General features: G+C 40.4%; 1 protein-coding gene across 1 annotated transcript in view; it reads left to right on the top strand.

Annotated features, from left to right (window-relative positions):
• The window catches only part of LOC109917363 (cytoplasmic polyadenylation element-binding protein 2), a 98,200-nt gene that overhangs the window by 74,652 nt on the left and 8,164 nt on the right, over positions 1-15,384 (top strand). Inside the window, exons 7-10 of the mRNA XM_048603171.1 lie at positions 627-745; positions 8,062-8,176; positions 9,197-9,378; positions 14,814-14,880. Coding sequence (XP_048459128.1) covers positions 627-745; positions 8,062-8,176; positions 9,197-9,378; positions 14,814-14,880 — 483 coding nt within the window. The remainder of the gene's footprint in view (positions 1-626; positions 746-8,061; positions 8,177-9,196; positions 9,379-14,813; positions 14,881-15,384) is intronic.

Genomic DNA, 15,384 nt, shown 5'->3' with positions numbered 1-15,384 from the left:
TCTGATGAAGGGTCTAGGCCCGAAACGTCAGCCTTCCTGCTCCTATGATGCTGCTTGGCCTGCTGTGTTCATCCAGCTGTACACCTTGTTATCTAGAATAATATTCCTCTTTTATAATTTGTTTTAATCTGACAGTTCACTGCCCTCCAAAGGACAAGCATCTCTCTAAACTGGACTTTGCTAACAGTAGCTGTCATATTTCCAGTCCCGTGGCTAAGTAAACCAATCGGCTGTTTTGTAACACTCTTCTGTTATGACTTTTTAACCCACAGCTATGTTTCAAAAATTTAAGATATGTTCTAAAGTCCATGAATTATGACCTAGATTTGGCAAAAAAAACCACACATAACAAAAATCTCCTTTTAATTTTCTTAATTGCAAATGATTAGCTGATAGTGGTAGTGCCCTCTTCCATTCTGCACCAGTCTCCAGCAGATGTATATTGACAGCCTAGAGCTTGTTTTGATCTGCTTTTCTCCTTGTTTGCAGTTGCACATTATCAGCTTCAAATAAAAATAACATTTTGACCAATTGCAAGCAAATATTTATCTTTGTGTTTGGACATTTCTATCAGTTAGTGATTAAATAAATGGATCTCTATTTACTGTCTCTCTCTTTTGTTGCAGGTTATGCATTTCTTCTGTTTCAGGAGGAGAGTTCTGTCCAGGCTCTGATTGATGCTTGTATCGAAGAAGATGGAAAACTCTACCTTTGTGTTTCAAGTCCCACTATCAAGGACAAACCAGTAAGTTTATAAAATGCAACTCAAAATGCTTGTAGGCAACAACCATTATTCATCACTCCAGCTGCAGTCCTTGAAGCATATGAATATGTAGGGTCTAATTAAAAAGATGAGTGCTCAAGATTAAGCAGTTGGAGCACTAATCAAACTGTCTTCTGCCTGTTTTTGTAGGATAATCTAGAAATTCATTTCTGAAATCTTGAGTGACAGGCAGTTTTTTTTTTACAAATTAAAAGACTATTTTTGAATAAGAGTCCTATCCTTAGTTTTTTTTCTTAAAAAGACAGGAGGTGATTTTTGTTTCCGAATTGGAACCGCTGCATTCACACATTTGACACGGTTTAGAATTCGCACTTACCATCCTCAGGATCTGTGACCCTGTTTTTTTTTGTTTTAGGAGTTAGCTTCATTTGTGTGGCATATTAGATCAGTGCAGGTCACCACAGATGCATTTGAAACCCTGGGCAGTCCATCTGACTTTGACCCTGGCACATGGAGCAGGTTCCTGCAAATTTAAAAATCTTCTGTCCATGAGGCATCTTCTGTCCCCCCCCTCCAAAAATTACTCCTGTTCTGGCAGGACCTGTGGCTGAATCAATAACAGACCTCCCCTCAAAATGTAGGTAGTCCACCACTATAGCAATAAGTTCACTCGATTCATGTTGTTCTCTTCATTCAACAAGTGCATCATGCACCCTGACAATAGACGCAAACCAGCAATCCTCAGAACTTCACACTGTCCTGCTGGTCTTTGAATCTTGGGGGATAACAAGGTGTAGAGCTGGATGAACACAGCAGGCCAAGCAGCATCAGAGGAGCAGGAAAGCTGACGTTTTGGGTCTGGACCCTTCTTCAGAAATGGGGAAGGGGAAGGGGATTCTGCAATAAATAGAGAGAGGGGGGGAGGTGGATGGAAGATGGATAAAGGAGCAGATAGGTCTTTGAATCTTGTTTTCTCGATCCAACACCTGTACCATTCAGAGCTGGTGATTGTGGCGGAAAAACAACTTCTTGCAGTCGCTACAGGACAGTTTCCCTGTGCTCACTCCAGTTAGATTTTTCAGTATCATGATATCCATGGATTACCCGATCCTACTGGTACTGCCTCCTGCCAAGGCCAGGCTTGGTATTCCAGGGCAACACTGCCTTCTCCCAGCTGTTGATGAGTGTGGACCGACTGTGAAAACAGTTGGCCATAGAGAATGTAAATAGCAGAGGCATACATAAAAAGATGTATTTTAGCACTTAACCACAAATGTACAAATGTTTGAAAACCTGGCAATTGTTATTGGGAAGCTAGATCTGTACCTTTTTGTGAAGGAGCAAGGATAAGTCTGTTCTGATTTTAGAAATGTAATACCTTTAAAACAGTTTGGATTACTTTTTGTACCTAACCTAATTTTCACTAGTAATTATAAATTTTTCTTGCTTACCATTGATACTTCTGTCAGTGATTTGTATTGGTCCTATTATTCCTAGTAGAATGGAAATAGATGACCTTGGAGAATTATTATTATGTATTATCCAGCAGTACAGCTTTGGCTTTCTTTCGAAGTTGGGTAAATTGTTGATCAAAATGTCCAAAGAAAAAACCCCATTGAAATGGTCACTGATCACTTGTTATTTGTGTAGCAAACTTCAAATCTAATTTGTCTGTAAATGTTTCATTTATGTATTAATTATTAAGGATATATTTTGCTGTACAAAAAATTCCTGAAAAACAAATCCTTCAGAACAAGGTCAACATAGCCATGAACAATTTACACTGGAAAATTTGGGTATAAAATGCATTTCAGGATATGGCCCATGGTTCATCAAACCTGCTTAGATTTGGAAATTTAAAAAAAAAACACGTGTCATTTATCAGGCATTCCTGCACTTGGTCCAGTGGCTGAAAAACCTGTGCTAAAGTTTACAGTTTCCAAATACTTCTGTTACTAACTGCATCAAAGTATAAGGATTTTACCAGTTGGTACAGTGAAATGACAAAATTCTGAGTAGGCTTATTCAATAACAGTGACGCATTGTGTGTGCTAATTGCTATTCAAATATCTAATCAAATATTGTCAGGATATTTGATAGCTGAAATTACACAAACTGTTTATTGTCATGTACTCTTTTATTGAAATGATTTATGCTGTATAGAGATATAACAGTCGCTGGCGATAAACTGCAGCTTACTCCCTTTGCCACTGTAAGTGGGTAGACCTAATGTTTTTAGTTCTTTTAGCCTGTTTGTCCGTAAATAATATGCCAGAAAAAATAATAGGCAGATTTGAATAAAACTTCATACACTGATAAGGTATGACCCAAGGAACAACTGTTTAGATTTTGGTAGTGTGGATCCTGTTTCTGGAATTTCTCAAAGGATCTATTAACATTGCAAAATAAGTAAATTGACTTTCTGAGAAATATTATTAGACGATTCAGAGCATTTTTTTTTTTGCTGGAATGTTGAGTTTTCTTAGCTGTTGTTGTGCAATTTGTCACAGCTGTCAAATGTGAGCTGCATTTTCAAAATGCTTTATATAGGATATGAATTGGCTCCTAAATGAGATTGAAACTTTTTTCATGTTTCTAGTGACAAAGCATCAACTAGTCAGGGGAATACCTCAGTGAAGAGCTGTGCAAGTGCAATTGATCTCTTCATTTGCACTAGTACAGTAGCATAATTATTTGTCTCCAATTTATTGCTATTGCCACGCATCGAAGACATAGTGCACTCTGAATCAAAACCTGTTATAAAAGTCATGTTTGTTATAGCCAAGTTACCATGTGTTTTGTGTTATAATCCTACACTGACGGCACAATGTCACTCAAAGTTAAAACCAGCATATTCTTTCTTTGCTTTCAATATGGGTGATTTGTTTAAATATGCAGAACCTTTGCCAATTGATTAATGGCCTACATGTGCAGTAACTTCATAAGGTCAATTTGTGCATGCCGTGTGCAGGAACATGCAAATTGTTTCATAATCATACAGCTTAAAGGGACCATGGGTTAAGACATGTTTACCCACAAACCACATACACCAAGTTCTTAGCCCCTGTAATGCTGATGTGGAGAAAGGGGCTTCTTAACTTTCCCACCTTCCCCAATACATGTAGAAACAAAGTAACTCCTCAAACCTTCCTTGTATATTGAGTCATGTAGGTGGAAGTTTTGTTCGAAAGCGAACTGCATTTCTATAGCTGTAGCTTTACGATACCCAATAAGCACTTTAAGTGCAGTCATCCTTGTAATATAGGAAACATGGCAGCCAATTAGCAGCTAGAAAGTTCCCAAAAACAGCAGCTTAGTGATTGGATAATTTTGTTTTTGTTAATGAAGATGAATATTGGCCATGAGCCAGGACATTAGGTGTAACTCCTCTAATCATCATCTGAAATAGTGGCATGCAATAATTTTATGCCCACATCAGACGGCAGACAGGAGTTTCAGTTTAACATTTCATTGGAAAGACATCACCTTCAGCAATCGAGCCTTGGGACTACACTAGAATCAGTGCAGATTTTTGTATTCAGGACCTTTGTAGGACTTCGACCCACAACCTTGTGACTCAGCAATAGTGCTACCAACTGAGCAATGGCTGACACTGGTAGCAGATCTGGCAAAAAAATGCAAATCATAAAGTGATTTCCGAGTTATAATCTAATCTGGAGTTCAAATGCATTTTATAAACTGTTCAAAAACAAAAGTAATCTAATACCTGAGCCACTAAATCACTATGCAGCCTAATATCTCGGCCACAGTTCATATAGGTTTTTCCAGGCTCAAGACTAATTAAATTGTGATCTTTGTGGATGCTGTAAATGTTGCATGTGAATAATGCATTGAAATGTTATGGGTTAATATCTATGTGCAGCCTCAGTTGTGTTAAAATATAACTATAACTATTTGACAGCAAAGTTGCGGCTGGACAGTGGTGAGGCTACTTGTAGGTAATGTGTACAGTTCTGGTCGTCGTTCTATGGGAAAGATGTTATTAAACTTGAGAGGGTGCAGAAAAGATTTACAAGGATGTTGCTAATTCTGAAAGGTTTGAGTTAAAGGGAGAGGCTGAATAGGCTGGGGCTTTTCTCCCTGGAGTGTTGGAGGCTGCAGGTTTATAAAACTATGATGGGCACGGATAGGGTGAATAGCCAAGCTCCTTTTCGTAGGGTGTGCAAGTCCAAAGCTAGAGGGCATAGGCGAGAGGGGAAAAATTTAACAAGGACCTCTAGTAACTTTTTCACGCAGAGTGGTGCATGTGTGGAATGAGCTGCCAGAGGAAGTGGTGGAGGCTGGTACAATTCCAGCATTTAAAGAACATCTGGATGGGTATATGAATAGGAAAGGTCTAGAGGGATATGGGCCAAATGCTAGCAAATGGGACTAGGTCTGATGGGATGCCTAGTTGGCACAAACAAGTGGACTAAAGGGTTTGTTTCTGTGCTGTATACCTCTGACTCTTAAATATATAAAGAAGGAAAAGAAGGCATATAATGCATATTGGAATAATGATAGCAATACAAATCAGGAAGAGTTTTTCAAATGCAGGAGAGAGGCTAAGAGGAAGCATGAGGAAAGGATCGCAGGCTGTGCTAAAACAAGTAGTAAACTGTTCTTCAAGCATATTAATGGTAAAAGATTAGCAACGGCTAGAGTGGGACCCATGAGGAACAAGCAGAGTAAGCTGCTCACTGAAGCAGAGGTAATAAATGAATATTTTGTTTCTGTCTTTACCAAATGAGATGATGACTGTGGCCTAGTTGAAAATGTGGGTGTTGAAAAACTGAACAGTGTAGTGATAAATAAAGAATACGTGCTAAAAAGGCTGACAGCATTCCGGGAAGAGAAGTTGCCAGGTTCGGATTGGATGCATCCTAGCTTGCTGAGGGAGTTGAGGGAGCAAATTTGAAGACTGTTGACTGAAATTTCCTAGGCCTCTCTAAATGGGTGGAGGATTGCAAATGGGACACCGTTGCTGAAGTAAGGAACAAAGGATAACCCCAGGAAACTACAGACCTGTCAATCGTGGGAAAACTGATGGAGGCCAAAGCTCCAGCTCTACATCCACCCCCATTTCCAGCTCCAGCTCTCTGCTCAACCCCAGCACCAAGCCCTGCCGGGTCTTCATCCGCCCTAGACCTCCCCCTCACTGAGGACAAATAGTCAGTCCTCCGGAAAGGAGTCTCCTTCATTCCTCAGCGCCCACACATCAATGAATTCCGTTCACATCCAGATGTTGAACTCTTCTTATTTTCCACCGCCTCTGTGCTATTTCTTTGACCGCGAGTCTAATCCACCCTCTGCAGACCCCTTCTCCTGCCTCCAACAAACCTCATCCTCCCAGACACCACCCCACAGCCTCCTACCCTCCCTCAACCTGTTCCATCTCCGACTGCCATCGCAACATTGATCGCCTCAATCTCTCCACCCCCTCATCCACCCCAGTCTCTCTCCTACGGAACACGCAGTCATCCGTTCCCTCTGCTCCAACTTTAACCTCGCCGTCAAACCCACGGGATAAGGGGGGCACAGTACTGGTATGGCACATTTATCTCTACATCATGAAGGTCAGGTGCCAAGTCTCTGACACCACCTCCTCCTTCCCCCTCGATTTAAGACTCCACCCCTCATCACCAAACCATCATCTCTCAGACCATTCATAACCTCATCACCTCAGGTGACCTTCCACCCACAGCCTCCAACCTCCTCGTTCCCCTACCTCGCACTGCCCGTTTCTATCTCCTTCCAAAATTCCATAAACCTGACTGTCCTGGCCGACCTATCGTCTCTGCCTGCTCCTGTCCCACTGAACTCATCTCTGGCTGTCTTTTCCCCTCTGGTCCACCCCCACTCCCCACCTACGTTCAGGGCACCACACGTGCCTGCCAGTTCTTTGGCCCCCAAAACCTCATCTTCACTGTGGGCATCCAGTTCCTGTACACTTGCATCGCCCACACAGACGGCCTAAAAGCCTTCCTCTTTTTCCTCTCCCACAGGCCCAACAGACCCCCTCCACCGACACCCTCATCTGCTTAACAAAACTTGTCCTTACCCTGAACAACTTCTCCTTTAACTGCCACTTCCTACAAACTAAGGGGGTGGCTATGGGTACCCATATGGGGCCAAGTTATGCCTGCTTCTTTGCAGGATATGTAGAACAGTCCCTCTTTTGCTGTTACACCGGCACTATCCCTCGCCTCTTCCTCTGCTACGTTGAATGTATCGGTGCTGCCTCTTGCTCCCATGAAGAGCTTGAACAGTTCATCACCTTTACTAACACCTTTCACCCCAACCTCAAGTTCATCTGGACCATCCCTGATACCTCCCTCCTGGACCACTCTGTCTCCATCTCTGGTAACCGCCTCAACACCGACATCGATTTCAAACCCACCAACTCCCATAGCTACCTGGACTATACTCTTCTCACCCACCCTCAGCAAGAATGCGATCTCATGCTCCCAGTTCCTTCACATCTGCTCCCCAAGTTGAAGCATTCCACTCCTGCATATCCCAGATGTCGTCCTATTTCAAGGACTGCAACTTGCCCCCTCCAGTGATCAAAAACACCCTCAACCACACCTCTTGCATTTCCCACAGTTCTGCCCTCAAACTCTCTCCCCTCGACAAAAATAAAGACAGAATTCCCCCGGCCCTCTCATCACCCTGCCAACCTCCGCATCCAGCGTATCATTCTCAGCCACTTCTCCCATCTAAAATCCGACCCCACGCCCAAAGAGATATTTCCCTCCCCACCCCTGTCTGCCTTTCCAAATCTCCCTCATCCCTGCTTCCTTGACCTGACATAACCTGTCCTCCTTCCCCAGCTATTCACCCCAGCTTTCCCACTGACCAATCCTTACTACCCTTCACCTGCATTCACCTATCCCCACCCACTGCCCGCCTCCTGCCCCCCTCACCACCACGACCTAACATTACCCATCCATCATCTTTCCCACCTATCTGCCCCACTGTTTCCACTGTCCAATTCTCACCTACTTTCCACAGCCCCACCCCTCCTCTCTATTTATTTCCCAGCTCCCTTCCCCATCCCCAGTTCTGAAGAATGGTCCCAACCTGAAACATCAGTTGTCCTATTCCGATGCTCCTCCAGCTCCACACTGTTGACTAGGTAAATATACATTTTAGTGAAAAATAAATTGCTAAGACAGTCAACATGGCTTTGTCAAGGGCAGATCATGTCTGACAAACTTAATTGAGTTCTTTTCTTGAGGTGACATAGGCTGTTGATGAATATTTGGACTTAACAGAAAGCATTTTGATACAGTACCATATGACAGGTTAGTTATGATTAATATGGTTTTAACTAGGTCCAGATCCGACCATGGAATCTAAGTGACAGTGACTTTGTAATGGATGGTTCACAGCCTCTTGATCCACGCAAAACCATTTTTGTAGGAGGGGTACCTCGCCCTCTGAGAGCTGGTAAGAAAAAACAACTATTATGGAAGTGTCTGTATCTGGAATATTGTTTAAACTTGTTAATTACTTGCACCTATCAAATGATCTTTTACTTTTTACATATCTTAACCATCAATGCTTTATTTCGTTGAATAAATATTGCCGTATACAACACAAGCTTTGAGTCTGGTTTCATCCTCGTCATGAGGCCTGATTTCTGTTTGTTTAACCCGTTTACAATGAACTCTTTACTTCATAACTGTCCTTCTTAAAAACTGAAAGAACTGAGGATGCTAAATCAGGAACAAAAACAAGTTGCTGGAAAAGATCAGGACTGGCAGCACCTGAAGAAAAATTCAGTGTTAATATTTCAGGTCCCGTGACCCTTCCTTAAAACTATCAGTTTTGTCCCCAGGACTTTGAAGAACCTTAGAATACTTTAAAAGATGCTTTATAAATGTAAGTCATTGGCATCATCCTGAAGACATTGGTCAAAATCCAACCAGTTGCCAGTGTAAATTGGTAAAATTGAATAGTTCTAAAATAAGTGTTTTCCTTTCTGATGTTGCATTGAACTGATGAGGTGCGTGTGTAACCTGGGGTTAACTTTAATGTGAAAGTTGCAAATAAAAACTAAGCATAATATGGATCCATAATTTTTTAATATCCCTAATGCTTGTGATCTTGTTTTGGAACTGTACTGAACTGTTATAGCTGGCTGTTAATGTTACAATTCATTATCAATTTTGATTTGTTTGTAGAGGAAACAAATGTTCATTTTTTTTATGCTTCATTGCCAGTTTTAAGAGTTTCCCTCAACTAATTAGCTGATTCCGAAAGTGAAACAAATAGAAAGTAGGACCATAGAATTTGAACCGTGGTAGTTATAATCTTCAATAAGCAACCATTTTGTTAAATATTTATGTGGTTTACATTAGCCAGTAGGCCGCCAACATGATGAGGCTTCTGCTTGATCTGTTTGTAAAAGTTCGTTCATTTCAATTTGTGTAATTGGGTTTGAAAGCCTTTGTATTTCTTCTGCAGTGGAGCTAGCTATGATTATGGATCGTCTTTATGGTGGGGTATGTTACGCAGGGATTGATACTGACCCAGAGTTGAAGTACCCTAAAGGTGCAGGGCGTGTAGCCTTTTCGAATCAGCAGAGCTACATAGCTGCCATCAGTGCTCGATTTGTTCAGCTACAGCATGGAGATATTGATAAACGGGTAAGTGTCATTCTGCAATGTTAACAGACCTGGTGATTTTGTATGAACTTCCAGAAGTATAGAAATTCACCTTGTTAAATTGTATGACCTAGATAATTAAACAATTGAAATATTTACATGTATATGTTCACAGCATGACGGGTTTTTTGCTCTGGGCAATTGCAACGACCATTTTTTGGTATGGGATAGTCAAATAAGAAACTAATCCTTACAACAGTGCTGTTGAACTGCTTATTGAAATACTGTTGCAGATATTTTTGTGGCTATAAAGTCATGACTACTTAAATACAATGATTGCATTTTAGTAGAATTAAGATTATCATGTTTTAGTAAGCCTTGTTTTTAAATCCCTCCCTAGTCACACCCCTGTAATCTCCTTGAGCATCTTTGATTTCAGTTGCACCATTGAGGCGTTTTACCTAACATTGCCAAGGTCCTAATCGCTCGAAAAGCCCCACACACTTTTTTTTGGCTTTCTGTTGTGCTTTCCTTCATTAAGGTACTCCTCAAAATATGCTTTCAGTGATCTGATTCGATCTGCTGCCGAATGTAAGATTTTAACACTCCAATGAAGTGTCTTGGGATGTTTTGTTACTGTTAAAGGCACTATGTAAAAATAAGATGATATTGTTGTAAGCCTACACTTTACGTAGAGATCTGTTTACTGAAGAAGGGGAAAGAATCGAACCCCTAGTAGTGATGCAGAAAAATGCATTCAGTCCAAATCCTGCTGGCAGAGCAGAGTTTTATTTAATTTATTCATAGAGTACAGGTTGCTAGGCCAGCATTTATTGCCCATCCCTAATTGACTTGGAAAAGATGTGAAATGCCTTCTTGAGCCCCTGCAGCCCATCTGGTGTAGGTTCATCCTCTGTGCTATTAGAGATTCAGTATTCCAATCCAGCAATGTTGAGGGAACAATGATCCATTTCTAAGACCAGGTGATGTTGACTTAGAGAGCAAATTAGAGTGATGTTTCCATGCGCGTGCTGCCATTGTCCTCTTAGGCAGTAGAGTTATGAAAAAAATTTAGTGTTATGATCCCAGCTGACGTTACTGAGTAGGTCAGATCCTAGACTAATGTCTGGCTTAATGGCTTGTACTTCTGTTTCATTTTAATGAGGTGATCTATCACCAAAACATAAATGCATAATGTGGCACATTCAAGTTTGACCAAAAAAGAGCAGTAGGTAATATACAAAAATAAAGGTGAAATAGAATACATCAACTATTTACTATAACACAAATTTAAAGATTTTGATACACCAGGTAAAATACAATCCTATTAAACCAAAACAATCCTTTAAAGTATTCACTCCAGAGTTCATCCCCTTCTGCTTCACATTATAAGGCTTAATTTTACAGTGGCTTCAATGCCCCATCTCGCAAATCCTCTTGGAGCATTCATGAACTAAACTTAAAAGTTCTCTGCTTCACATACTTCTTCAGGCTTTTAACCAAGTATTTCTGATCTGGAACTTTTAAACTAAACTCCTTACACAGTTGATACCTCTTTCTGATTGCAACTAAACTACCTCTCTCTCTCTCAAGAGCAACTGATCTATGCATTCAACTTTGGCCAGGACTTCAGTAAACAGCTAGGCTATTGTACACAGTTCAGGAATCCACATTGTAGGAGGAATACAATTGCGCTGGAGAGGCTGCAGAAGAGTTTTACCAGGATGTGAACTGGAGAGTTTTATGAGGTGAGATTAGATAGACTAGGGTTGTTTTTCTTGGACCAAGTAAGTTGCTCAACACCAGTTTCTTGAGGGCAATTAGGGATGAGCAACACCTGCTAGCTTTGCTAATGACACTTGGATCTTGTGGGGAAAAAAGAAGTAAAAGCTAGATATCTCAATTGTTTCTCCTCTGCTTGGCTTCATGGATACAATTTGAGCAGGCTATGCCTGAGGATTAAAGTGATGCTAATTGTGTAATTTTGAACTACTGACATGCCAAAAACATGCTGGAAATTTGGGCACACTGCTTTTTTTTTTGGGCCATTTGATTTGATGATTGGAAGAATTATGTGCACCATGAGCAGAGTTTGAATGTTTGGAGCAGACTATTTTCTTCTCCATAAGAACAAAGTTGGAAAGTAGTCTTATGGTGCGGTGAGTGATACATTATCGCAAATACTTCATTGTCCAACACTACTTCCATCAACAGTGCTGAAAAAGGAACTTTTAACTATTTCACTAGTTTCCCATTGGACATGTTTTGGTTTTCTAAGTCAAATGATTGAATTTGAACAAATTTGCGAATTTGAACCCCGGTTATAAGGTTGTCACTTTTATCTTACTAGGATGTTATGATTCTCTTTTCAACTGACTCCATGTTTTATCACATGCAATGAAAAACATTACAATATATGCGGTGTGAAGGAAGTCTGCATATTTATGTATTAATATGAAATAGATTAATGTCCACTTCTAAGGTCTATATAAATCATTATTTGATGTTTATTTCTTTCATGCCCCCTTTTCAAACAAAAAGTAAATGGAATTTATTTTGACTTCACTTGATCATTAAAATGCTCCAAAACTACTTCATGCTCTGCAAGGCCGTTCTATGATCCTTTTGAAAAATGTATCGTGGAATAGTTTGTGTAGTGGGGTAGATTTTGTTTAATATATATACTGGTTTCCCATTACTGGAATAGTTCATATATAAACATTGTAACTAAGAAGGTTTTGCAAATAAGTATTCTACTAACGGGGCTATTATATTTAAGAGTAAATTGACACACGTAACACTGACTATTGGTATCACAGAAGGGTTTTATTGACAGATGGATCAGGTAAAATGCCTACGTCTGAGGAGATTAGAACTGCACATTAGTCATTTCAGCTCAGTGGTTAAGAACAGCTGCAGTAATTAGCTGTCGTTCCCATGATAAATGTCTCTATGGACCTGAGAGTTTTGACCTTCTGTGAGATTTGAATTGAAGGCTTTCTTAACAATTCACAACAAACTTAGACACATGCGCGCACAATACTTGTGTGTAAAATGTACTTGCTGTCCTTGGTCATAATTCAAAATATGTAACGATAACTTGTAAATTTAATTTAATATTTTGATTCATACAAGTATACCTCCAGTCAGCACTCCAGCCTTCGCTTTATTGCATGTTGAACTTGTCACATGTCACATGTCACATAGCACAAGATGTACAATTGCTTCGTCAACTTACTGGTCTGCCTTAATAGTAGGTATTTGTTTAATGTAATAAATTTTGCAAGGTTTGAATTAAAAATCTTGTTTCCATTTAATTATAAAAAGACAATGACTAATGACAGAAGATGCCTATTGATTCTGTCCTCTGGCATATTGTGCAACTCTAATATCTGACCTATATGGGCCTGTACTTTTGTTTCTTAATGCATAAGGTGCATAATACAGAAGTGCATGGCGTTACAGGTAATGTATTGGCATGGATAGAAGATTGGTTAACTAATAGAAAGCAAAGGCTGGGGATAATCATAGAATCATAGAATCCCTACAGTGTGGAAACAGGCCCTTTCGCCCAACAAGTCCACACCGAACCTCAGAGCTGGTTGGTGATGAGTGGCTAGTGATATGCCTCAGGGATCAGTGGTACTGCAGTTGTTTACATTTTATGTAAATTTACAATAAATAATTTACATTTGGGGACCAAGCATAGTGTGTCAAAGTTCGTAGATGACGCTAAAATGAATGGTAGAGCAACGTGTGCAGAGGGCACTGAAAGCCTGCAGGGGGATATAGATAGGTTAAGTGAGTGGGCAAGGGTCTGGCAGATGGAATACAATGTTGGTAAATGTGAGATCATCCATTTTGGTAGGCTTAACAGGAAAATGGACTATTATTTAAATGGTAAAAAATTGAAGCATGCTGCTGTGCAAAGGAACCTGGGTGTCCTTGTGCATGAATTGCAAAAAGTTGTTTTGCAGCTGCAGTAGGTAATTAAGACGACAAATGGAATATTGTCCTTCATTGCTAGAGGGATGGAGTTTAAAAACGGGTTATGCTGTAGCAGTATAGAGTGCTGGAGAGGCCACTCCTGGTGTACTGTATACAATTTGGGTCTCCTTGAGAGAATGTACTGGCACTAGAGGGGTTGCAGACATGGTTCACTAGGTTGGTTCTGGATTTGAGAAGGTTACCCTATGCGGAGAGATTGACTAGACTGGGACTGTACTCACTGGAATTCAGAAGAATGAGGAGGAATCTTACAGAAACATATAAAATTACGAAAGGAATATATAGGATAGAAGCAGAGAGATGTTTCCACTGGAGGGTGAAATTAGAACTAGGAGGCACAGCCTTAAAATAAGGGGAAGCAGATTTAGGTCTGAGTTGACAAGGAATAAGCTCACTGAAAGGGTTTTGAATCTGTGGAATTCCCTGCTCAGTGAAGCATTTGAGGCTACCTCATTGAATGTTTTTAAGGCAAAGGTAGATTTTTGAATAGTAAAGGAATTAAGGGTTATAGTGAGCAAGCAGGTAAGTGGAGCTGAGTTCATGAAAAGATCAGCCATGATCTTATTGAATGGTGGAGCAAGCTTGATGGTCCACATGGCGGCCTCCTATTTTCTTTTGTTATGCTTGGCCAAATGGGGTGAGAACTAGAGGGGTAGACCTATCACGGAAGGCTGGACTTTTTTTTTTAATATATTGAATGCAAGCAGGCCAACATTTACTGCCCACTCCTAATTGTGCACGTGAAAGTGGTGGTTGGCTGCAGCTGCCGTCCTTGTAGTTTAATGCTGTTAAGAAAGGAATTAACATCGCAACTATGTAGGATCAGCAATTATCATTGTAAATCAGGGTGCCGTCATGATTATGAGCAGGCTTTGGAAAGTCAGCAGATTTGTTACACTCCTCAGAATTCACAAGCTGTAACTTCTTGTCACTATTCATAATCCTGCTGCAGTTCATTTCCTGCTCAATAGTATCCGCCAAAATGTTGTTAGTGGGGAATTCAGCAATAACATTGTCATGAGGTGATGTTGGGTTCTGTCTTGTTGAAGGTTGTCATTGTCTGACACTTGTGATGTAGGAACATAGGAGCAGGAGTAAGCCATTCAGCCCATTTGAGCCTTCCATGATACTGTATGTTCATAGCTGGTCAATGCTTTTTTTCACCCCCACATTACTCCTGTATTCCTTAAATCATTAGTATTTAGGAATATATTACTGTACTTTAAACCTGCTCCATGACGGAGCTTCCACGAAGTGGAGACTAGAGACTTTCCAAGATTGACGATCCTCTGGTTTTAAAAAAGGTTGACCTCATTTTGGTCTAAGGTGACTTTCTCCCTCTTGAAAATTGTACCTGTTGGTTCTGGACCCCTCAACCAGGGGGCCCATCTTAGCTGCACCTGCCACATTAATCCCTTTTAAGTATTTTTCAAATTTATTTGAAATCAATTTTTTTCTTGAAATTCTAGACAGTACAGATCCAGTTTGCCCAATCTCACTTCATAGGACAGTGCTGCCATCCTGCGAACAAGTCTGGTAAATTTTTCAATGTTCTCCTTTTATGGCAATATTATAATTCCTAAGTTAAGGGTGTAAAAACTATACATGCTTCACCAGGTGTGGTATAAGTAAAGTTGTGTACAATTGAAGCAAGACATTGCTATTCCTGTACACTCGTCCTCTTGCAATAAAGGCTAATGTACCATTAGCTTGCTTAATTGGTTTCTGCACCTGCATAGTTGGCCATCAGTGGCTTATTGGCAAAGACACTGGTCGCTTTGTATATACATATTTATCCACATTTAAACTCTACCTGCCGTTGTCTTACCTAATCACGAAGTACGTCCAAATCCTCTTGAAGTCGCTTTTGGATCTTATAGCATCTAGCTTTATATCGTCCATGAACTTAGAGATGTTACATTTGGTCCCCATATCCCAATCATTAATATTTATTGTGAACAGCGAGAGCCCAAGTGCTGATTCTTATGGTATCTCACTTGTCATAGACTGCCAAAGTGAGAATGACCCATTTAACCTTAC

Source organism: Rhincodon typus, chromosome 1 (genome assembly GCF_021869965.1).
Source record: "Rhincodon typus isolate 14 chromosome 1, sRhiTyp1.1, whole genome shotgun sequence".
Taxonomy (NCBI): domain Eukaryota; kingdom Metazoa; phylum Chordata; class Chondrichthyes; order Orectolobiformes; family Rhincodontidae; genus Rhincodon; species Rhincodon typus.
This window is presented reverse-complemented; position numbering and strand designations above follow the sequence as displayed.